A 26,192-nucleotide genomic window follows, 5' to 3' on the forward strand; every position below is an offset into this window, starting at 1 on the left:
GGATGACATCGGTTCCTGCCACAGAGTATCAGAACAGCCCCCCATTTCCTATTCCAGTGTGGATGTTTGGCACAGGCCTCCATTGTGGCTCATTTGGAGCCGTTATCGCTGTTTCAAGCCTTATCCTCTGCTGTTAGCGTCCCTGTCCTCTGAGTCACATAATGTGTTGGGAGGCAAACACACACGCCCCCCCCCCCCCCCCCCCCCCCCCCCTCCTCGCTGACTCCTGCTGAGGCTGTCTACACACAGCAGGTCTAGCTGTGACATTTGCAGAGATGTATCATATCAGTGTCCTCCTACATCACACAGCAAAACAAAACTAGAGGACCAAAAGAAACCAGAGCTCCTCGCCTCTGTCCTCTTTGTCACGTTTAACACGGCTCCAAACGCTGACATCAAGGGGCAAGAAAGAGAGAGGGAGAGAAAGTGAGCACAAGCCAGCTCTAATGTGACAAGTCGACAAAGATTACTTCACAAAATGTCACTTGAAGAGACATCACACTATCTAACGCGCCTGGCATTACATTATGAGCATCTGATTATGTTGCTATTTTGATTGCTGAGGGCTTTGATGTGCACCATAAATAGTTTAATATGCACCTCAAATGTAAATTAATGCTAAGCTTTTTATAAAGTATTTTTGTACCAAGTAGTACAGTACTTTTTCCTTTCTATTGCCTGATATGTTTAAAATTTTTATTTAACCTTTATTTAACTAGGCAAGTCAGTTAAGAACAAATTCTTATTTACAATGACAGCTTACCCCGGCCAAACTCGGACGACACTGGGCCAATTGTATGCCGCACTATGGGACTCCAATCATGGCTGGATGTGATACAGCCTGGAATCGAACCAGGGACTGTAGTGACGCCTCTTGCACTGACATGCAGTACCTTAGACCTATGTGCCACTCGAAGCCCCTGTTAGGTATAGCATCCAGATGTGAGGGCTCCATAAAAGCTCATTTCTATCCCTCACTGCCCCCTCTCTCTCCTGGGCCAGGGCCTTTTCAAGCAACAACATTCAGCGTGGTCTGAAAATAACTGTCTCCAATCGGCCTGACTCCATTTTGTCACGGGCCTCTTTGTGTCATCACTCCCCGTGACTGGGATGGCTCCGTGCTGCATCCTCAGCACATTCACGGCCCCAGTAGCCTCATGCCCAGGCACCATTGTTCACATGAAACCACACTTTACTTCTCAAATAATTTTCCACACACTCATGGTGGGATTCTGCACCATTTACAAGGTAAAATAAATGGCCCCCAACCACCAAATTATTTTTGTCCCACAACTTCCCATTGCCTCCATCTCATGCACTTATTAATCTCTGTGTGGCTCTTCTCTATAACTGTCTAAACCAACATGGCCTCGGATTGCTGTTGATTTGATCCTATTGTTTCCTCCACAGGCACCAACAGGCCACTATTATACACACAGCACCGGCCAGTCATCTCTTCAGACTGCCTGTCCCTGTGATCTCACAACCACAAACAGTTTCACAAACACTCAGGAGTATGTGGTCCCTTAACAACAGGCAGTAGTGGCATCTCCATGTCCAAATTGAAATGGAAATCCAACTTTGTTCTCATCAGCCATGGAGACAACTCTATTGTGTGATTTCAATATCGGCGCAGTTGTTCAATTTCATTCGAGCAAATGGGTGAAATTATCCACCACAATGTGATATGGTGATATATGTGTGCTACGATATATGAGATGACATGACACCGGCGTCACAACAAGTTAACCTCACCCGTCAACCCCCTCCCTCCCTCATTAACCTAGCTACCCCTCCTCAACCCAACAGAAACACAGATGGTTTTGGAGTGTTTGCTAAATCCTGCAGCACAAACAACACAGCAGCAAACCCACATCCCTCCTACTGTCATGTGTGTGTCTCGCTGCTGATGTACAGATTAGCCCAGAACATGGCAATGTGGAACAGCAGGAGGGAGGCAAGAACCAAGACTTAGGCTCAGCTGCAAAGCACATCGGAAAACCAGACTTGAGCAATAATATCACTATCATCTCCCTTTCTATCCTTGTATGTTTCATTACAAAGACAGCTGGGAAACGGGTTAAGATGTGCTGACTCGGCTCTCCATCACACAGAACAAAGCTCCACTTAAAGATCCACTTCTGCCATCAGCTGTAGCCTTTTAATATATGTACGGTATAAATTACTTATTACATCGCTGCCTTTGAAGTAGGATGCTTCCATTCTGGCACTATTTTTATCCAGTGTCGCAAAAGTAACAAAAAAAAAAAAAAGGACTTACTTTTCTATAACGCCGACTCATCCTCGAGCCTCCCCCCTCCCCATACTGTTACACCCCCCCCCCCCCCAATCTGTAGTCCTAAGAACTCTTTGCCCTCACACAGGATCAAAGCAGTGAGAAATTAGATTCCACTCCAAACCAATGAGAGCAGCCTCTCCCACCTAACAACACGTTCCGCATAAAATCACAGCTTTTTTGTTTGTTTGTTTTCCTAGAACCTGAAAATCTGCAAGCCTCAATTCTTCTCTCTCTCTCTCTGCCACTTTCTCACTCTCTCTCTCTGATTTTAGGTGTCTTGTGATCGTTCACTTGGAGAAAGTATTTTTCCTATGCCACCAACCCGAAAGCACTCATAATCCCAAAATAAGGTAATTACTCAAATGAACTGATGCCTTTGAAGTGGGGAGAGAGATTTTGTCAAAGACACACCATATTGCTTTGAGTTTTGTTTGAAGTAGGTCTCAACGGTAATGAGTTTGAGTCACTGGCCTCAGAGAATGCTCTTTTATCACAAAGGCGCCACCATCTTCATTAATTTACTCAAATCAACATATTGCACTGTAAACATGTAATTTGAACCAAATGAAAGACAACTAAAAGGCTTGTTAACAGACCAACCTGGTCTCAGAGCATTTCGTATTATTCTGAACGGAAATCCTAGACACTCCATTTAGTATGATGTTACATTACTTATGGTATGTATTCATTTGTGGATGTCCATCACCCATTTTGTATACGTTACGAATTTCAATTCAATTTACGAAATAGCAAAACGTACAATATGTTACCAATATACAACGCATATGATATGTAACAAATTCTAGCTAGGTGGCTAACGTTAGCTACCTCGCTAACGTTAGCTAGGCTAGCGGTTCGGGGTTATGGTTAAGTTTCAGAGTTAGGTTAAAGGGTTAAGGTTAGGGTTAGCGAACTTGCTAAGTAGCAAGTAGTTCAAAAGTTGCTAATTAGCTCAAATGCTAAAATTGTGCGTGATGATTCAAACTCGCAATCTTTGGCAACCATGTCACGCCCTGACCTTGGAGATCCTTTTTATGTCTCTATTTTGGTTTCTATGTTTTCTATTTCTTTGTGGTTGGCCGGGTATGGTTCTCAATCAGGGACAGCTGTCTATCGTTGTCTCTGATTGGGAACCATACTTAGGTACCCTTTTTCCCACCTGTGTTTGTGGGAGGCTGGCTTTGTTTAGAGCACTTTGATGGTGAGCTTCACGGTTTGTTTTTGTAGTGCTTATTGTTTTGTTTGGCGTCATTTGGATTAATAAAGGAAATGTACGCTCACCACGCTGCACCTTGGTCCGCTCCTTCCAACAGCCGTGACAAACCACCCCGATCCAACCACCCTCATTTTGTTTTTTCCTTAAGTGACTATCTGTCTTATGTAACTATACCAAACTGAGTGTCATGGATTTATGTACAGAATAATACAAAATGCTCTGAGGCCAGGTATGTAGGCATGCATGCTTGGGTTGGGCGGTATCCACATTTTCCTACCATCAAAGTTTCTGTTCCATCCCAGGGTATACGGTATTATCGGAAATGCACACAAGGGGGAAAATGTCAATGTATTATTTTTACGCACAAAAATATTTAGGCAACGGGGGATCTTCATCCAGGAGGAAACTGAATGTCTCTAGTCTGGGTACCAGTCTTTTAGCTAACATTCCACTCCTTGCCACACCATGTCATTGCAAGAGACTGGCCTTTCGGCAATCTCAGCGTTCAATATGCAGTTGGATTTAAGGCAGAGTTGGTTGTTGAAAATAACATTAATATTTTCCATGACAACATGTTGAGCCTCAAATATAATTATGATGTCAAAAACAAGCTGCTGTTAGCTAGACAAGTTGTTGTATTTTGAGGCTTAAAATCAAAGCAAATAGGTTATGTGGTTTGCAGTATGTATTTAGAGAATTTAGAGCTAGAATCTTTTGACAGACTGGTTTAGTCTGGATAAACAAAAAAATGGATACCAATGTGTTCTGTGGAGAGAAAAAAGTGATTGAATGCCAATATTTGGGTAATTGTTGTTATTGGATGATCGCTGTGAGGGTTATCGAATCATGATCAACTCCTCTGTTCCCCTCGAGTTCATTAATGATAGAATGTTCATGTTTGAATATGGCAGAAAGGTCAAGCTCTTTGGCAATGACAAGGAGTGGCAAGGAGTTGTTAGCTAAAGCAACTGGTACTCAGGCTGGAATGTCTCTGCTGTAAACCAAGAAGTTTAGTCTTGACATCTAGCCACTTAGCTAGCTTGCAAGATAGCAAACAACATTTATTTGACACATCTTAGATTTCTTATAGTTATACATATATTTATAAACAGTGGTCGGTATTGAAAATCATACTGTAGGTATTTTAGAATACCCCAGTATTCGGTATAAAACAGTATATCGCACAAGCCTAGAGCTCGCACAAATTACTCACACGCGCATGCAGACACACACACACACACACACACACACCCCTCCTAAACCTTTATAGTGCCTTATAAAATAAATGTCAGAATGTTTTAGCTGAATCCCAGAGGCAAATGCCAGTCACATATTAGCCATCTGACAACTGGTAACATAAGTGTCCAGGGGACCCGAAGTCTGGTCCTGGGGACAGCAGCAGGACACAGGTCATTAGTGACCAGCAGCCCACTGGGCACTGTGACTGCACCAGGCTGCAAGGTGACAGGGCCATCGCTGTGACATGCAGCGCTAGGCCAGCCAGTAGTAGGACCAGCCCCACTACTCCAGGCTCTGGGATCAGCACACACAGCACACTGAGGCAAACGCTGCTCCTCTTTGCATCATCTGACCCCGAGGAGCAGGTTGGCTGATGTTGTTCTGCACAGCTCCCCATACAGAGCCCCACAGTGGATGCGGCAATACCCTGCAGCACTGACGCACACCACAAACAAACATACATGTGCTAGGCATTGTCGGTCTTTCCCTCTCATACACCCCCCACGTACATACGTATGATGCACATTTACTTGGCTGTACTGTACGTAATGTCCAAATCAGACATGAGCATGTACTCACTTCACTTAACACAGAAAAAAACACTGCCTTGAAAAACCGAAGTGTGCTCCTTCCTTGGACAGTTCAAGGATAGTCAGTGATACACACACTCCAGTATTCTTGAAGAGCAGGTATATCGAGCCTCTCCAACCAAAGGAAGTCATGCATTTTTCTTCACTTATGAACTATGTTTTCTTTTCTAATTGTAAATGAGATCCTTAGTGTTTAAATCATTAGTGTTTTTCCTACATTGCTAATACATGTATTACAAGTGTCATCAACCCAGCACTAACTATTCCCCTTTCGGCTAACCCATACACTGATAACAGTGAATGTCTTGGTAGGGTATTGCTCATTTTGACTTATTAAGTGAGAAATGGTTCAAACGCCTATGCCCCACATATAGGCTGTCTAAGAATATAGCTTTAGAGTATTATAATCACCAAGTTAACCATATTTACACCTCTGAGAGGTTTATAGTTTGGCGCCCACATAGTACCCTACATTTCCAACAATAAGCTAGCCTTATGTATAACCTTAACTCTCCAAGCAGCTCTCTCTCGCTACCTCTCTCTCCAGCTAGAACTTGGCAGATGCTTTGAGAAGGGATGCCTCCGTGTGGTGAGGGCACATATCAGAATATATCAGGGCTGGGAATTGCCAGGGACCTCACGATATGATATTATCATGATACTTAGGTGCCAATACAATATGTACTGCAATTCTCACAATTCTATATGTATTGCGATTCGATATTGAGATGTTGATTTTGATTGGCCATGAAAATAAAATTGATGAAAACATGTTGGTTCACTATTTAAAAAGAAGATGGAGAACAAGCTATAGGATGACAAATCAAGTTTTTTGGCGTATCAATTTGTACAAATTGATACTTGGAGTCAAATATTGATATAATATCGTCCAAAACAAATATTGTGATATGTAACTCTATCAATCCCCCCCCATAACTAAAATATATTAGAGTAATGCACTATGAATTGGACCGTCCAACATGTCAATTAGTAATAACATTATCAGCTTTTGAGACATGGGCACTGAGTTGACCTGAAAAGAGGCAGAGAAGGAAAAAGCAGCTCTGCTAAGTAAGAATATTGCCTAGTGACACGAAACACAGACAGTGATGAATACACTACTACGTAGATAGTAGTTATGAGAAAAAATAGGCACGACTGTTGCAGCCCTGTAAAGATGGAACATGCTAATGAGTATGTGTCTAAAGTATTTTTTTCAGATATATCAAGCTCACTGAAAGCATTTATGTAAACACTTTATGTAGGCCAAACAAGAGCTGTGGAAATCCACTGTAAAAAAAAACATTATCAGCCAAAATCCAGAACATATAAAAAGTATATATATCTTCAAATTCAAAACCCATCACAGGGCATGTCCTAAAATAGATATAGAAGATGGTGCAATACATGTTGATGATTAGTAAATCAGATTCTCAGTGGGAGATGAATATATGGTTACATATACATTTTCCTGAGACTGACAATTACCCGAAGAATGCTAAAACACAAATATTTAATAACAGGTGGACTACATCGGAAAATGCTGATTATTTGAGGAAGAATGTAGAATAACTTAGCATTTTAAGCTGCCAACCACTCCCCCTTACTTTGATTGCAATCAGTTGTTCTGGGAGTGTCCCTAGACTCCATTAAAACGTCACGATTATTCTAACAACAAAATCAAACAACGTTCATCAACCTAATTAAATGCACACACACATTTAAAATGCCCTTAAGAGTGTAGATGATGCACAATTTCGAACACATATCAAAACGAAGTTCATTAATTGTATATAGATTACATAAAACGCTATGATAAATGGGATAAAAGGGGGATACATTGTTTATGTTGTTTATGTGATGTAAAATAAAACAATTATAGGAAATGCAACCAGGTGTTGCTAGATGAAGCCCTAATACAGAATAGATTGCCTACAGCTCGAATCCTACACGACATCCTAAAAAGCAGATGTTGGAATGATTTATTCCAAAAGACGCTGACATTATCATGGGATGGGAGTCAGAATTCAGAACCAAAATTCCGTTCCAAAAGACTCAACGGGCTGAAATAGGAGATCTCACGACAGATGCACCCCCATATGTCAACCAACTTTAAAACCACATTCAGAGGGAACACACAAACCGCCTAATATTATTTTAACAGCATCTAGGCATAGTTGAATGAGCCACACACAGCAAGAAAGATAGGTCGATTTATTCGGCTTACCTTTGCTTTTCACCATGCTGCGAACTCGGTTTCTTCTCTACTCATGCAAGGGAGGTATACATTTTTCCAGCATCAGCAAAGAGCGCCGTGTTCCGTGTCGGCTACACAGACGTGCACCAAGAGAAGACAGTGAAAGGCGCGAAACTGAGGTTGTTAGCATCCGCGGCAGTAGCTTTGTCTGGTTGCTGATGTGTTTGCATCGAAACGAACAGACAGACATCCAACTTAAATCTTCAGCGCTACAGTGCACTAACGTTACCATGAATTACGCGTAGGCAAACTGACAAAGAGCCATGCAGTTAGTGTCCAGTACAAATGTTGCAGAGGGGCGGGCTGGTGCGTAAAGGTGAGCTCATGGTGTCATTATAGGGTGTGGATTTGTCTGTACCTCCTGTATGGTCAACTAGGCAACTCCTATCTCTCTCTTTGTTATGCTGCCTTTGCAGCAAGTGTCTCAGGTATACATTTAGTGCCATTATGCTCTCGCTATGGGGTCAGTCAAATTGTGTTTAGATCATCATGCCATGCACCATAGGGCTTTTACGGATCCGTCTCCAGCTCTTCACTCCTACAGTCTACACACACACGGTTATGAGCCTTTAGAATACCCTCCAGTGTGCGGTATTGTACAAGCTGACATGGCAGTGTCCCTCTAGTATGGGTGAATTCTCCATGGCATGCTGCAGTTGCCTAGACAGACTGGGGAAAAGGGTGGTTTTCATGTTGAGAGTCTGGGGGTGCCACCCATATAGATTGCCATCACAGATAGGCTATCATCTCCCCGATTCCTTTACATTTTATATAACAACCTTCTTGCCTGTGTGTTTACCTATATATTAATGTACAATATATTGCTGAATATTACAAACCATGTCCATGAAACCAAATGGATCAATAGTCCAGAAGTAGATTCATCTGTGTCTGTTAAACCAGTTCCAAACCACTGTCTCTGTAGTCCAGAAACACAGTATTCTAAGGCTAATCAGTGATAAAATTGTAGTTCTTGATGTATGCTATAAAACCAGATTCAAGCCTAGTTCTGGAAACATATAATAGCCTATCTGTTGTTCATTCAGTGTGTGTGTGTGTGTGTGTGTGTGTGTGTGTCTAAAGTGAGATTGAGATGATAAAATCTGTACAATGTCCATTGTTCTATCTTTAGACCACAAGAGATTAACAAAAAGGAAACTTACACCAAGGACCCACTTACAAGCACAGTGCCGCTTTGCTTCAGTTTCAACAGCTTTGTGCTATGAGGTGAGGAAATATCATTGTCAACTACACTTTCCTCCCTTTTAATATTTTTGGTGTGACACTAAGCATAGAGCATCAACCCACAGTTAAGTGAGAATAAGAAGTGAGAATAAGTAGTAATCTAATTAGTGCTAATTCAGAAACTGTCTTTGCTAAACCGGCATTTCTGGGCAGCTCTGTTTACTGTGTGGCAATACTTTGACTGCTTCCAGGAGCCTCCCTTTTGTACAGCGACACTACAAAGCGCCAGCGCTTCCCACGCATGGGCATCCGTCCTCATTAACCACGGCAGTTCTCGACTGCCAGAGCTCACAAAGAGCGCCATGGCGCAGAAACTCGGCTGTGCCACAGAAACACGCCGGCAGTGGAGAGTTGGGGTTGAAACAGAACAATAGTAGAGGCAGAGAGAAAGAGGGAGAGAGACAGAGAGAAGGAGAGAGGGGGAAATAGAGGGAGAGCGAGAGAGAGAGAGAGAGAGAGGGAGAGAGAGGGAGAAATAGAGGGAGAGAGGGGAGAGCGAGGGAGAAATAGAGGGAGATAAGATGTGGAGGCTGTGTTCTGCCCTTTGTTGTTTCCCTGACAGGAAAAAACACATGGAAATTGGGTAAGAAAATTGATGAAAATGCTTCCGTATCCCTGAGGCCCCAAACCCTGGACCCAGCTGCACTCACACTCACACTCCACAGCCTTACAGAGCTAAAACAATGGAGGCAGACCTTTGTTTAGCTCACAGCATTCAAAGCTGCAGGCATGCAGATTGTACAGTACGTCACCCAATAACAAAGGCAAAACGCATACATGTGCACATACTACACACAAGCACACACACAAAAACGTACACACAGTGACACCTAAGACACTCTGGGCTCCCTCCTGAGGTTGTGTAGCCCTGCTAAAACATGCTGTCACTCGCAATTCTCCCCAGTGCCCCTTAGAGGTGAGAGCTGGCCTTTCCCCTCTCACAGCATACTTAAATGAGAGAAAATGAAAGAGCCCAGCCCAACTCTATGGGGTTTCTTCACACTAAGCTATCAAGGCTCGCTCCATGAACACATCAACAAACAGTTTAACCTTAGCCTAAAAATAACAGGGCAAAAACACAGCTCACACACATATATGCATGCACGAACACACGCACGTGCACGCACACACACACACACACACACACACACACACGCACACAGGCAAGCATACGCACGGACACACACAGAAACACATACACCCAAGAGGGCCATTTATCAAAAAATGACATAAAATCCATTTAAATTCTATTAGAATCTGCTGCAGTATGATACTGTATATACACACCAGTATAATTTCACCCAGCAATCCCTTCTGACTCCACCTATTGCCAGCATGAACCTCTCCATGCCTCCACTCTGTGTTTTCATCCTTCCCCCAAATACACCGAACAAAAATATAAATGCAACATGTAAAGTGTTGGTCCCATGTTCCAGCCACTTCGCACAGCCATTGAAGAGTGGGACAACATTCCACAGTCCACAATCAACAGCCTGATGAAGTCTATGTGAAGGAGATGTGTTGAACTCCATGAGACATATGGTGGTCACACCAGATACTGACCGGTTTTCTGACCCACACACCTACCTTTTCTTTAAGGTACTGTATCTGTGACCAACAGATGCATATCTGTATTCCCAGTCATGTGAAATCCATAGATTAGGGCCTAATTTATTTCAGTTGACTGATTTCTTTATATGAACTGTAACTCAGTATAATCTTTGAAATGATTGCATGTTGCGTTTATATATATTTTTCAGTATAGTAGAAAACATACTCCAAATTGTGTCTGAACAGATAATATAATATTTTAACTATCCTCTATGGCCACCTTAACACACATATCAATAGTTTAAAAATGCAGAAAACTATTCACTGCTTCACCCAAAGCTGAGAATTGATTTGCACCACAAACAATAACAGACGTTTTCCAATTTGTTGATGCAAACGATTTCAGAAAGCAATTAGGCATTTTTCCCTGAAACATATTCAAATGAGTTATTTTCTCCTCTCGTAAGGATGTTTAATCATGAGCACTTTTAATCAGGTGGGCTGGCAGATAGGTCTCGATCACCATCATGTATAAACTGGAAATAAAGACAAAGGCCCGCATTTGTTTCAATCAGAGTGGAACAAAGCCCTGTATATCACTTCCAAATTGACTTAGGGGTGCTCAGCATTTCAATGGGAGAAAGTTTGTCCCACATTATGTAAAAATGAATTTCTTGACGTGAGTTTGTGCCCCCAGGGGGAGTGGGCTGTTTGCGGAGGAGCAGTGACTGGAACCAGAACATTATCCACACTAATGAACCTCTCAGGTGTTCACAGGATCCAGGGATGGGAAGGAGAAGGATGGGAAATAAATACAGGGTAAACACAGCAGGAACATTTGAGCAAAAGCAGTGCAGTTACACTATGGCCCTGTAAATCCAGTCAGTTCAGAAAGCTATGCATTCCTATGAACACGTCTCATGTCCAATTCAAAAAGGAATGGACAATACCCTCCTGTACAGACAGCTGTAGTGCTGGTTCTGGACTCTCCTCTATCTGTCCTTGTCGCTCCAGAATACACACACACATACACATGAAACCATCACTTACCTTTGCTGCATATGGACTCAACCCGTTGGAAATGAATGTTACACTGTTACAATGCCACAACTACTACTGCTTAATTGCTATAACAAATTAAGAAGGGGATTACATTTTAATCCTAAAAATAATATTTCAAGGGCAATGGATCCTGACCTGTGATTTTAATTGTTCACTGTAGATTTTTTTCACAAAGCCATTGGAAAGCTGGCAATGTTGATAAAAAAAAAAAAACATATCTGTAATGTAATGTTAATTTCAGAGATATGAAACAGAACAGTTGCGTCTATCTGTCCTCTACAGCGTCTGGCTCTCCTTGCCGGAGTCTGTTTTTTAATACAGGTGGGCTCTCAGTCATGCTCTGCATTCTCTTTTATGCCCCTAACTCTGCAACACACTCTCATTCTAGGGTGTGTGTCTGTCAAAACAGCACCGCTGGGTATTATCCACAGAGAGAGCCTTTGAAAGTGCACCAGATCCATCCTCCCTATTACTTCTCTCAGTAGGAAGTGGAGGAGACGGAAGAACGTTGGTGCAGTGTCAGCAAGCGGATTGTTCGCATTTCCCCCAAAAACCTATCCCCACAGGTGTGTCAGTCTGTGTTTAAATTCTCGTTATCTGCCTCGCTCTACCTTTTGTTCTATGTGGCGCGCCGTAACAGTTACTTTTGGTGGGATTGGTTTGTTTACATTTCACGTGTGTGGAGTAAATTCCTCTTTTCAAGCCCCTTACCATGCAAAATGTCCTTGCTGTGAACCGCTCCCCAATCAAATGTCACAGGAAAGACTCCCTCTCTTTCTTTTAAATTGAATATTTACATCAGATAACCTGACCTAATTTGGTTTCTAGCTGGTCGCCCCCCAATGAAGTCTAAATGCAGTTATCAGCAAATGTTTCAGTAAACAGCAGCAACGGTCTGATAGCACACAACAGTCAAGTAAAAACATGGACATTTGCATGTATTCAGGCTGCATTAGCTGTTGTCATACAGAACTGAATTACGTAACTTACATCCACAGGCCACGGAGACCAGACCACCACTGAATACCTAATATTGTTGCCACCCAATAGTTGAAGCTTGTGAGGAATAGAGAAGGACAATTTATGCAGTTTATGACTATACTCAGTACTATGAGTTCCCCTGTACCAGGGGAGTACGGCTCCAGTCCTGCAGGTCTGCTGCATCGTTTCACATTTCAATCAGCAAAATGATAAGGCATGGGAAACCAGGTTTGATTACCATCCAATCAATGCCTGCCACTGATCAATTATGTGCTGAGGCTAAACAAAAACCAGCAGACATTGCAGTCCTACAGGAGTGGAGTTGTATATTCCTATTCTATGTCATTGCCAATACTTGTCCTATAGACATCTGAGGCGGTAGGAGGGAGGGTCGGTAGCAGGAGGAGAGGCAAGGCAGCAGTAAGCCAATGTACGGTTTTACTTGCTTGCTTTCCCAATATCCTCGTATTCATGCTCAGAGAGCCCCGATTTCTCCCTCAAAGTATCTGTCCCTGTTCATTAAATTTCACTTAGCAGCTAAGGACCATCAGAGGTGGAGCCACTGAATCATGGCCCTCTATCTGGAATTGGCGAGAAAAGCGAAGCAGCGGGAGGGTTCCCCCAGTCACTCAGGCGGATGGCCAGTCCCTGAGCTTATTAGGGAGAGGAAAAGGGAGGGAGGCTGAATGGAGAAATGGAGGTGCAGGCTGACAGAAAGCTCCAGAGACAGGGAAGGGCACAGGGAGGAAGGGTGTGTGTGTGTGTGTGCTACACTGAATTAACCACTGTGAATGTGTGAGTTCTTGCTGCCAAGTGCCGTATGGAGGTAGCAGAGCAGCCAGGAGGTCGTTGCAGAGGTAACGGGACGACTTACGCTGCCGGAGGCACGCTAAGGTGTAGGTGTCATTTTTCCAGCTATGATGTAAAGAGATGGCTATGCAAATGAGCGAACGAGAGAGAAATCAACGGGGGAAAGTGTTGAACGTTCTTTGTTTGTGATGGAACTGTTAAAAATGTTTATTTTGTTTTCTCGATGATTATTTTTCACATAAATGATATTCCATTTCCACTGTATGCTGTCCTCGAACCTAGGGTTCCACTCAGTTTTACGAACCCAAAAGCATAGTCGGTGAACAGCGGCATTGTATCCGTTGTGTAAAAGCCCCGCAATGAATTTTGACCGTGCAACTTTAAAGTCAGAAGAAAGTCAAGTCATTGACAGTTTGCACAGGGCAATATATCAGATTAATTGAATTCAGCTATTCTAGCCAGTCCGGACAGAGAGGTGTGTGTGTGTGTGTGTGTGATTAACCTTGCTGTTGTCCAATGAGCCTGTGTGCATGGTACACACACCATCCTCCCACCCATCCCAGTGTCATTAAAAGGAGTGAGTCACCAAGCTCACCTGCGCTACACTGCTGCTGCCAGCTGTTAATAAAGTGCTTATTGGATTACCTTCCCTCTAATGAAGTAATTTAATCAGGGGACACAAAGCACGAGTAAAGCCCGGTTCCTCCAGGACAACTAATGTCCACCTCTGGTCTAAAGCTCAATATCTGGAGCAAGACAGATAGATTTTATTGAGTACTCTTACTTAGAAAAGCAGTCATGTCCGTGCTGCCATTTTGGGTGCAGGATCAGTGACCGGAGCCAGGAAAAGGAATATGCCAGGGTAGACTGATACCGGCATGGTCAGTCTGGACACACATGCTCTCTGGCATTGGATATTCGGCCCGACAAACGCTTCAACAGTTTTTCTAATCTCAGCCACTTCCCCTGCAACAAAGGCTTAAGGACTGTAGGCCGATACAAACAGCATATGGAAATACCTCTGTGTTATGTAAAAATATGCAGATACCGTGTGAGCCACTGCTCCACATCAACAGGCAAATGTCAAACAAATCAGAGCTAAACCCACACATATGTCTCCACACCCTGTTAAGAAGACATCAAATCACCTTAAAGGCTTTTCAAATAATGCAATACACATTATTACAATACAATTAAAGTAATGTGTTTACTCCTTCAATATTTATTTGGAAATGCCTCCTGTTTCCTAACAAAGACTGCCAGAGCACCAGAGCTGCTGCCATCTAGGTCTAGCCGGCAGCTTTGAAACGTTGCAGGACCGTGTCCTAAGTTCCCATGCTGCCCCGTCCACCCAGGGAGGGGAAGTGAACCCGAAGATCTGAGACAGGATCAGGAGAAGCAGCGAGACACACTGTGGAGAATCAGATTACTGGCACTGCTCTGCCAGAGTCCTGCCCCTGTTTTATCCCATTACAGCAATATGTCTGAGTACTGGATCCTCTTTCTGCAGCAATTACAAAACCTTTGGAGAGATAAAATGCCCAGTTCCTCATGGCAAACGCCATCCATCAAACATTTAGCCTCCTGAATGTGAAAGACTTTTTGTGGTTCCCTGCTCACATTTGTAAACTGCGTGGTTTCTCCACAGCGAGGACTTCCATTCACTGTCACATTATCTTCCTAATGGATGTTTACATAGATCTTGTTGCTTTCTATCAACACATGCATATACAAGCAACACAATACACAACAATGCAAACCCTACTAAAAATAACATCATAAACATATGAACGCATTCCAGGTTTAATGGCTTACACAGCACAACAGATCAACATGTCTAAAAACCCTACAGTTTCCTACACATATTTTCAGTGGCGCATGATTTGTAATAAATCTCGACTGGATGGAAAGGAGTGGAGTGTCAGGATACAAAGTGGCTTGCCCTAGGCGTCGATAGGAGAAGGGGAGAGAGGGAGGGAGGGATGGATTGCGGTGGGGGAGGGGAGTAGATGGAGTGAGGGGGCTGTAACACAGCCAGGTTGGTTGAGAGAGTGACACTGAGGGGAGCCAGGCGGCAGGGCTGATGAGATAGGATATGATGTGCCCTTGCCAGCTGTGAGAGTTTAATTAAAACCTGGAGTCACACCACCACACACAGAGAGAAAGGGAGGGAGAGACAGAGAGAGAAGAGAGCGAGGGGCGGTGAGACAAAGAGAGACTGGGGGGGGACAGACAGACAGAGGGAGATGAGAGAGAGACAGACAGAAAAGGGGAGAGGGAGAGCAAGACGGCATGCCAGAGAGAGACAGATGAAGGGAGAGAGAGGAGGACACTCCAAAACAAATGGGTAAATTAGAAAGGGAGCGTAGTGGGGCTGGGGTGCTAGGTTGTTAGCGACATTGGGACGTCAGAGAAAGTGCAGCACATTGCACATTAAGGACAGTGATTCACTCCGCTGGTATCTCGCTGCTGACTCCAGGATGTTAATAAGGGCCTGTGATGGGGCTTGTTAGTGGCTAACGAGCCATGGCACTGATGTCACCCCACGGACCAAAAACAGGGAGAATACAGTCTCCCACACCTTTGGAGCCAGAGATAGATGGGCTTCTTGACGGGTAGTCCTGTCACACACGGATTCAAAGTGGTCTGTCTGTACCCATGCAAGCGTTAGCTGATTCTCGGGAAAGAGAATCAAGATCCAAAGACTGGTGTTGAGACTAGTTTGTGAAATCAAAGACGTGACAGATACAACTGCCATTTACCTATGAGTATACTGTACACCTATGTACTATAGGTGTACCTGGGAAACAGGACACTGCTCTCGGGAAGTGTTAGTGAGACAAATCTATCCATCAACAACCTGTTCCAACATGTAACAGTCATCTTGTCATCTTACAGTCCTAACACAGCCTTCCAGCTGAGGGAGTGATGGAGAGAGAGAGAGAGAGAGACAGAGGAAGAGAGAGATAGAGAAAGAGAGAGAAACAGAGGAAGAGAGAGAGAGAGACAGAGGAAGAGAGGAAGAGAGAGAGATAGAGAAAGAAATGACAGGGCAAAGGGCAGGATTACAAGAGACAGACTGAGGAGAGAAAATAGGACAGAATCTAAAGGGTACAAGAATAGGCAAGATCTATCTAGTGACGCACTGACCCTGAGGCCAGAATGGAGGATAGAGGGTGAGAGAAAGTGGGGGATGAGGGAGACAGGCGAGAGAGAGAGAGAGAGAGAGAGATATGAAGGCGAGAGTGGGAGTGAGAGGAGAACGGAAAAGGAAGAATTTGAGGAATACGTTTGAGGGTCTAATAAGAGAGGTGACCTATCGATCATGTGGAGGGAGAAGTGGGAGGAAGGCATGGTGGAGTGGAGCTGGCTGCATGATAGGGGTTTTGCAAGAGAAGAGCTAGAGGAGGATAAAAGGAGGGGGGGGGGGGGGTTACTGTAGAACAACAGCAAAGGCCTAATGCCGTCCAAATGAGCCGAATCAGGAATAGCCTCACAAAAAGGGAAAGTGATTTATTATCTGACAATATCCGTCTGTAATGCTTCCCTCGCTTCTTTCAACCCTGTCCGTTTTTAAACCACCGTTGCCAGATGCGGATAAGCGACCCCGACATTGACGACTCATTGTGTGGCAAACGCCCACCACTCACTGGGACACCAGCGGTAATGACAAGGACCTGGGACCGTCTAGTGTAGAGGCGAGAAGATATCAGTCAACCAATGATTAACCACACTTGTCGTCACTGTCATTACAACTGCTTTCTACGACTGAATGTCATTGGCTACTGTTCAAAGACCACAACTGTCATTGTTTTGACAGATGTAAACAGTACATTTCAGGTGGACAATGAATCGATTTAGTTATGCTGGACAAGTCACTTGGGTGCCTCTGATAGCCTGTTGGTCATATGCATGTTTACAGACTGCGATTCAAAACGTCCTTCTCTATTCTTTCATGGAGGGTGATTGTGGCAATCCGCTCTCTCTCAACCTCGCCATCTCCTTTCAGTCTCTTTTTGAACACATCCTAATAATAAATGAGCACAGCATTCACTCCACACTGAACGTAGCAGATCCGACTAAAGCTCACAACTAATACTTTGTGTTTTCTCACTGAATTTCCCCATTATCGTATCTGAAAGATTGCGTTCTGGACCGGCACGGAGCAAGGGGGGGTTGGTGCATGTATACTGTATGTACAGTATTTATAGTGCAAAAGGAGCATCATTCGTTCCGTTAGGATCACACAGTCTTTGGACCACCGTAGACCATCACATGTAAACCCCCCCCCCCCCTCCCTAATTGGTCTTTTGAACAATCAGATCGTCTGCCAATAATTGGGCTGCCTGTGTAAACGCACCCAGTGAAGTTCAGGGATGTTACCTTGCCACCCAGATAGAACTCCTGCAGCGTCACATACACAACGAGAGAACAGTAGGCCAGGTGACACACACACAAAACACAGCAGAGCTATTTCTGCCCCACGATTTATGGACTGTCAATATGAGCACTGTGCTGGGGGGAGAGAATCCAATTACCTTATTTGGGTGGGGTGTGCTGTGTGAGGGTAAACAGCTCAGCTAAAACAGTGGCAGGCACATCAAACCGCACATCAACAGCAACCCACTTTCCCTGCTTCCAAGGAGGTATAGAGAGGGATATCGCTCGACTGTTTGATTGGACAGCTCTGGGCCTCCAGTGAATTGAATGGCATTGGCTTTTGCTTTTTAAAAGCAGATCAATTATGAAACGCAACATTAACGGCAACAAAATGGACGGGGGGAAAACTTCACCTGGGAGGATCTAGAGAGAAATAAATATAACTCCGACACTGCCCCCCCCCCCCCCCCCCCCCCCCATCTCTCTCGCTCTATCTCTCTTTCCCTCTGAAAAGAGGAGTGAGTGATGGCAAAATTCTGCAGTCAAACAACATTACAGTGAATAAATTATGCAAAGAGAGGCATAAATTACTGGGTACATCTCCAGGCATAGAATCCTGCATCAGATAAACATAAGTCTTAATTTAGAAACTGGAACACATGACATGGTATTGTTTATGGGCATCGCAAATCATCTAGTTGCTGACTTGTTGCACCACCGAGCAAAACAAAATCCATAGTGGACATCTTGTAACCACTGTCTGTCTCAATCCTACGTTTGTTTAAAATACTTTTTTTCTTCATTTCTTTTAATTTCTTCAAAGAAACCCTCCGATGCAGAATGGCTGAAGTCCCAGGGGATGACAAATTATATGGGAGAAAACCAAGGGCTAAAAATACTCAGCTGGCTTCATTATTGAAAAGGTAGCCATCCTCTGTCTTAGCCTACCTGTGGTGAACCACACAAGACAGAACTCAACTCAGGCCCTGGTTCATTACACTCTCCTCCCTCCGTCAGACTTAAGTCAGGGCCGGAAGGAAGCTGTGGGAGATGAACTCTAATTCCCAATATTTGAGCTGCCTGACAGGGGTGATGAAAGTTGCCTTAATTAGCAGAAATAAAGTTAGCTGAACTGAACTTTAATATATATATTTTTTATTTTTATTTAACCTTTACTTAACTAATGGGGGACAGAAAAAGAAGGAGCCTCCTCTGGTCTCTGTTCACTCTGGCCCTGGTAGCTCCTCCAGTCCTGACAGCTAAAACTGTCTCTATCAGGTGCACTACGCTCTGACAAAATCATCAGCCAATTGCTTTGCCCTCCCCATCGGCCATCAGAGGGGCGATTTAGAAGACGTGCCTTGCAATTAAAGCCTTCCTGGCACCTGCTGCCTTAATGAGATTTGTGAGCAACACTCTCCCTTCGTTTCCAGCCCTGCACACCAAGCATATCTGCGAGGAGGCATTCCCCACACATGGGTCACCCAGGACTGACTCTCTCTCTCTCTCTGCCCTTGACTTTGTGGGCTCTAACAGGCAACATGGCAGGCAGCTCCAGACTGGAGGGAAAGACAGAGAGAGGCTAGCAGGGCTCTTCACATCAGATAGCCCCTCCAGGTCCTGTGTTGTGTTCTCTTCTCTTAGAGAGAGAGAGAGAGAGAGAGAGAGAGAGAGAGAGAGAGAGAGAGAGAGAGAGAGAGAGAGAGAGAGAACGAGAGAAAGATAAATACATGTAAAAAAAGAGAGGAGAAAGAGAGAGGGAAAGAGAGAAAGAGAGAGAGAGAGAAAGGAGGGGAGAGAGAGAGGAGGGATAAAGAGCGATGGAGGAGAGAAAGAGCTGGACCTGGATGCCAGACAGGTACAGCAGGCTCATTAGTGCTTCCTTAACAACAGCAGGTTCTGTTCTCACACTATGCCCACACACACATTTTCATCTTTTAAATTAATTTAATTGATTATTCAACTTAATTTTTAAGCCCAATTTGTATCTTCATTATTTATAAAAAGATCTGTCAGCTGTATTTTGCAGAGGGGGCAAACTGAATGGTCCAGGCAATTCTCCCTATTCTCCCTAGTAAGTGATTCCTTCCAAGGTGCAATACAGAGCAGAAACATGCTAGGCAGGACGCTAGATACTCTAAGTGCCCTCAAACTCAACTCTGGACCTTGAAGCCAGTTTCACTGCATTTTTCATTGTTCTCCTCTAATCAGGGACTGATTTAGACCTGGGACACCAGGTGGGTGCAATTAATTATCAGGTAGAACAGAAAACCAGCAGGCTCCAGACCTCGTAGGGTAAGAGTTGAATACCCCTGCTCTAGTGCGTGCAGACAGCATCGTCAGTGGAGGAGGAGATAGAGTGTCGAGTGACAGGCACAGAGTTTGATTTGATTTTAGCTGCCGGTGATGGGCAGGACTCCCAGGAGGTATGTTTGTAAATTAATTTGATCACGCTATGTAGCCTATTGATTCCTTCTTGATGAATAAATACAACAAAAATGCTGTTGTTTCTCTGTAATTCTACCCACCTAGCAATTTTATTCTGGTGTATGTGACAATTAATCTATTATTTTAAAACATTTTTAACTATCCAGATAGATAATCTCCCAACCTCATAACTAGCTACCAAGCCAATTCAGGCTATCAATCAAGTTAAGAGTTAGCTAGCTTGTCTAACTATCTTAGGTGGCATTCCTGCTGGCAAGATTGCTAGACTTCATAAAATGCAGAAATTGCTTTGATTCTTGGGTTATGATACTATATACCAGTGTGGCAGTTGTACTAAACTCCTAAAGGCATAAAAGTTCTTAAAGGGTGACTGGACTTCTTCTTATCTAGCCTCGTTTTATATTTGGTTTGTTTTAGATTTGGTTCATTAAAGCCACCATAATTATATTTTTAAATATATTTGTCTAATAAATCACTGTGCGTTTTTTTTTTAATGTAACTACAAAATATAGTTTTTCTATTTTATTTCCCTGAGCCTCCGTTTCATTTTCTTATATACTGTTATACTGTTATTAACTATGAAGTTGCTTAGCATTATCCTTTGAAAATAGATAGATTATAAAGTAAACACTCTTGAATTACACATTTTGGAATGTTTTCTGTTGTTGAAAGTAAATAAAGAAACCAGACTGCAATTAAAGGTTGTTGTCATTATTCATCGTAAACAGTGTTATAATGAAAGTCAAAATCAAAGCATGTAAGTATGTTTCCAAGTGAATGTTTTCCAACTCAAGCTTTGGAAGGTATAACTCACAGTAAAAGGCATTTCTATTCTGATCCTTAAAAAATAAGGAACACCTGTTTTAGTGAGCTTTCCTAAATCATATGATCTATCACAGGGTTATTCAACTCTTGCTCTATGAGGTCTGGAGCCTGTTGGTTTTCTGTTCTACCTGATAATTGATTGCACCCACCTGGTGTCCCAGGTCTAAATCAGTCCCTGATTAGAGGGGAACAATGGAAAAATGCAGTGGAACTGCCTTCGAGGTCCATATACATTCATTCTTGCATTCAAAAGCCAGAAAGCGTACACATTTTTTCGCAATCATATCACAGATAAACATGAGATATGTAGCTAGCTAATCATAATATACCCTCTCTTTTTCTTCTGGCTGGCTGGCTAGTCTACTAATCTAATCAAAAAACAGTTAATTTGAGCTCTAATACCTAATGACAAATAATCTTGAAATTGTCAATTTGTGCATTTTATTTTGGACAGTCATGAAGGAAAACATTAGCATCAAAAAGACAAGACACGAGCTAAACCAAGTAGGCTACCTTGGTCTGTTTTGGGTGACTGACTGACTGCAGCTTGAACAACAGTCAACAGGCTACCTAGCTAGCTAGCATTAGTTAGCTCACAGACTTTGGTAGCTAGCAATCTAGCTAACATTATTTTTTTTAACTAACCCAAGATAGACCAGAGCCTGTCGTTTCCAATGGGAGCAAATTAATCATAGTGGGGAGAACAAGCAAGGAGTTGGGCAGAGCCAAGCACGATCTAGTGAGATCCTATTGGCACGTTCTAGCATTTTTTGCATATTTCCATTAGGGAGTGCCTACTCTGTGAAGTGCACGTGTGCAATAACTCAATTCGCCTTTGAACTCCTGAAAGAAATCGAAGCTGAAAGGCTGACATGTCTGACATTTGTTTTAAACAGCTCTTACACAAAGAGGGCATTATCATAATTTTCATAATTTCAGTGTTAATTTAACCTTATAGTGGAAAAATCATTAAAGAAAAGTAAGGAGAGGCATTCTACCTCCTAGAGATGAACGTACTTTGGTGCGAAAAGTGCAAAACAATCCCAGAACAACAGCAAAGGACCTTGTAAAGATGTTGAAGGAAACGGGTACAAAAGTATCTATATCCACAGTAAAACGAGTCCGATATCAACATAACCTGAAAGGCCGCTCAGCAAGGAAGATGCCACTGCTCCAAAACCGCCATAAAAAAGCCAGACTACGGTTTGAAACTGCACATGGGGACAAAGATCGTACTTTTTTGAGAAATGTCCTCTGTTCTGATGAAACCAAATAGAACTGTTGGCCATAATGACCATCATTATCATTGGAGGAAAAAGGGTGAGGCTTGCAAGCCGAAGAACACCATCCTACCTGTGCAGAACGGGGGTGGCAACATCATGTTGTGGGGGTGCTTTGCTGCAGGAGGGACTGGTGCACTTCACAAAATTGATGGCATCATGAGGTATATATGTGGATATATTGAAGCAACATATCAAGACATCAGTTAAAGTTAAAGCTTGGTTACAAATGGGTCTTCCAAATGGACAATGACCCCAAGCATACTTCCAAAGTTGTGGCAAAATGGCTTAAGGACAACAAAGTCAAGGTATTGGAGTGGCCATCACAAAGCCCTAACCTCAATCTTATAGACAATTTGTGGGCAGAACTGAAAAAGTGTATGCGAGCAAGGAGGCCTACAAACCTGACTCAGTTACCCCAGCTCTGTCAGGAGGAATGGGCCAAAATTCCCCCAACTTATTATGGGAAGCTTGTGGACGGCTACCCGAAATATTTGACCCAAGTTAAACAATTTAAAGGCAATGCTACCAATGACTAATTGAGTGTATGTACACTTCTGACCCACTGGGAATGTGATGAAAGAAATCAAATCTGAAATAAATCATTCTCTCCGCTATTATTCTGACATTTCACATTCATAAAATAAAGTGGTGATCCTAACTGACCTAAGACAGGGAATTTTTACGAGGCTTAAATGTCAGAAATGTTGAAAAACTGAGTTTAAATGTATTTGGCTAAGGTATATGTAAACTTCAGACTTCAACTGTATATCTCACTAGGTCAGGGTTTTTAAGCCTCCATATATCCACTAATTCCAATATATCCATGACTTTCATGATTTCCTTAAGTGCCTGAGGGTGATAGTTTGTAGTGTGATTTCTTTTACGGTCCATAGAGGTGTTTAAAACCGCATTCAAATATCCCACTATAATAATACTGTTGCTTGTAGAGTTAATACATTCTTATATATATTTTCAAAGATGCTTGGTCATCATTATTTGGACCATATAGGTTAATAACCCATATCTGTTTATGGTTCAATAACGTATTTAAAATAATCCATCTAACTTGAGGATCTGTTTGAACAATTTGCACATTTGGATCAAAATTACTGTTAATTAACATCCTCACCCCTTTTGAATTTCTTTCCCATGGGAGAAATATATTTTGTCCCACCAGTCCTTTTTTCACAAAACTTTATCTAAACAATAGATAATATATTCCTTCTCTTTTAGCCAGGTAAATACTGATCGTCTTTTCTTATCTGCTAAACCATTACAATTATAACTGGCTATACTTATTTCACCACTTACCATAATGAGACACAAGTTTCAATTATATTTATCATAATATACAGTAGCAAGAAAAAGTATGTGAACCCTTTGGAATTTCAAATTCCTGGATTTCTGCATAAATTTGTCATAAAATTTGATCTGGCCTTCATCTTAGTCACAACAACAGACAAACACGGTGTGCTTAAACTAATGACACACACATTATTGTATTTTTTTGTCCATATTGAATACACCATTTAAAACTCACAGTGTACTGTAGGTTGGACAAAGTATGTGAACCACTAGGCAAAATACTTTTCCAAAGGCTAATTGGAGTCAGGAGTCAGCTAACCTGGAGTCCAATCATTGAGATGAGATTGGAGATGTTGGTTAGAGCTGCCCTGCCCTATAAAAAACACTTACAAAATTTGAGTTTGCTATTCACAAGAAGCATTGCCTGATGTGAGCCATAACTCGAACAAAAGAGATCTCAGAAGACCTAAGATTAAGAATTGTTGACTTGCATAAAGCTGGAAAGAATTTTAAAAAGTATTTCTAAAAGCCTTGATGTTCATCAGTTCACGGTAAGACAAATTGTCTATAAATGGAGAAAGTTCAGCACTGTTGCTACTCTCCCTAGGAGTGGCCGTCCTGCAAAGATGACTGCAAGAGCACAGTGCAGTATGCTCAATGAGGTTAATAAGAATCCTAGAGTGTCAGCTAAAGACTTACAGAAATCTCTGGAACATGCTAACATCTCTGTTGACGAGTCCACAATACGTAAAACACTAAACAAGAATGGTGTTCATGGGAGGACACCACAGAAGACGTCACTGCAGTCCAAAAAAACATTGCTGCACGTCTGAAGTTCACAAAAGAGGACCTGGATGTTCCACAGCGCTTCTGGCAAAATATTCTCTGGACAGATGAAACTAAAGTTGAGATGTTTGGAAGGAACACACAACACTATGTGTGGAGAAATAAAGGCACAGCACACCAACATCAAAACCTCATCCCAACTATAAAGTATGGTGAAGGAAGCATCATGGTTTGGAGCTGCTTTGCTTGCCTCAGTGCCTGGACAGCTTGCTATCATCAACGGAAAAATGAATTTCCAAGTTTATCAAGACATTTTGCAGGAGAATGTAAGGCTATGTGTCAACCAATTGAAGCTCAACAGAAGTTGGGTGATGCAACAGGACAACGATCCAAAACACAGAAGCAAAAGAAGAAAATACGCCTTCTTATCCTAAGAATATTGCTGAACTGAAACAGTTTTGTAAAGATGAATGGTCCAACATTCCTCCTGACCGTTGTGCAGGTCTGATCCACAACTACAGAAAACGTTTGGTTGAGCTTATTGCTGCCAAAGGAGGGTCAACCAGTTATTAAATCCAAGGCTTCAAATACTTTTTCCCACCCTACACTGTGAATGTTTACACAAACATACAGTGGCAAGAAAAAGTAAACTTACCATTAAAAGGTAACATGATGATTGAGTGTCTATATACTGTAGCTGTACCATGATATTTGCATTGCTACTAAGTAAACCTCCAATTGGTCCCCACTATTCCACCCGCTGAAACCCCTCCTCATCCCGAGTTGTCATCCCAATGCCCGGCAGTCCACCCTCGACCCTCTGGATTCCATGGCCCTGGAGAGACCGGGACCCATCCTTTGAAAAGAGCACACAGTGCCACCCACAGAACAGAAGCAGATCAACTGCCAAATGCATTTCCATCGCCCTCATCTCGATTTGTATTATATATAGCCATTAAAAAATATAGAGTATATATATATATATATATATATATATATATATATATATATATATATATATATATATATATATATATATATATTAAAAATTCAGTTTATCTTATTTTCTATAAATAGCTATTAATATTTATAGTAATGTAGCATATTTTAGTTGTCTCATTAAATTCTTTCAATATTTGTGTTTGAATTTCTACAATTTCTAGTTTGTTTGAGGTTTTTAAGTCATTGACATTTGGAGCTATTGACATTTAAAAATATTGTCCCATGTACATTGTGTAATTTACTTATGGTCCCTAACTAGCCCCATAGGGATATCAAATGTCAAACCAAATTGACCATGACCACTATGATTGGGTCCCTTGCAACTGTGCTCCTAATTGATGATTACTTGGGTACTGCCAGCCGTGGGCATGTGGGTAGGATTAAAATAAACCCAACCTACGGAAAAGTGTTACGGTACCCTTCATTTTTTTTACATTTTTTTTTTTTTTTTTTACATAGAATTAGGCGTAACGATTATGGCTCTAGATTGCAGGAACAAGCAGTTTCAGGTGTTTGAAAAATGCTAAATTCTCATGTACTTCATGCCCCCTCTAAAATAATGGATGCGAGACGCCCCTGCACACAAAGACACACAGCTCAGAAAAAGAGAGGCTAACAGAGAGAGGCTTTCACTACAAAATATGTAAGGTTGAAGCCCCAGGGAATTCAGACTGGAAAATGTATTGATAGTTGTTTTCCTGTGAGATTTTTTTAATGCACACTAATTATCTTCCCTGGAAAAAAATGTGTGGGAAAAATGTACACACACTGTGGTGTGACTATTGATAAGGAAAACATTCAGAATGGACATCTGTTTGTTTGATGGGGCTGTTGATAAGGTGTGATAGTGATAAAGCTTGTGTCTGTCTCTTCCCCAACTGGCAGCCTATGCCAGCCAAGCCTGTTGATCGGA

At 42.4% G+C, this 26,192-nt stretch overlaps 1 protein-coding gene across 2 annotated transcripts in view; it reads right to left on the reverse strand.

The window, feature by feature from the left end:
* LOC110537818 (teneurin-2) overlaps nt 1-26,192 on the reverse strand; it is a 123,829-nt gene that overhangs the window by 64,449 nt on the left and 33,188 nt on the right. Inside the window, exon 1 of one of the 2 annotated variants that reach the window (XM_021624227.2) lies at nt 7,572-7,928. The exons of the other annotated variant lie outside the window; for it this stretch is intronic. Within the exon in view, the coding sequence (XP_021479902.2) occupies nt 7,572-7,587 (16 nt within the window). The 5' untranslated portion in view covers nt 7,588-7,928. Of the gene's footprint in view, nt 1-7,571; nt 7,929-26,192 lie in introns of those variants that run through there. 2 annotated transcript variants of the gene reach the window in all.

This window comes from Oncorhynchus mykiss, chromosome 12, assembly GCF_013265735.2.
Source record: "Oncorhynchus mykiss isolate Arlee chromosome 12, USDA_OmykA_1.1, whole genome shotgun sequence".
NCBI classification, from domain to species: domain Eukaryota; kingdom Metazoa; phylum Chordata; class Actinopteri; order Salmoniformes; family Salmonidae; genus Oncorhynchus; species Oncorhynchus mykiss.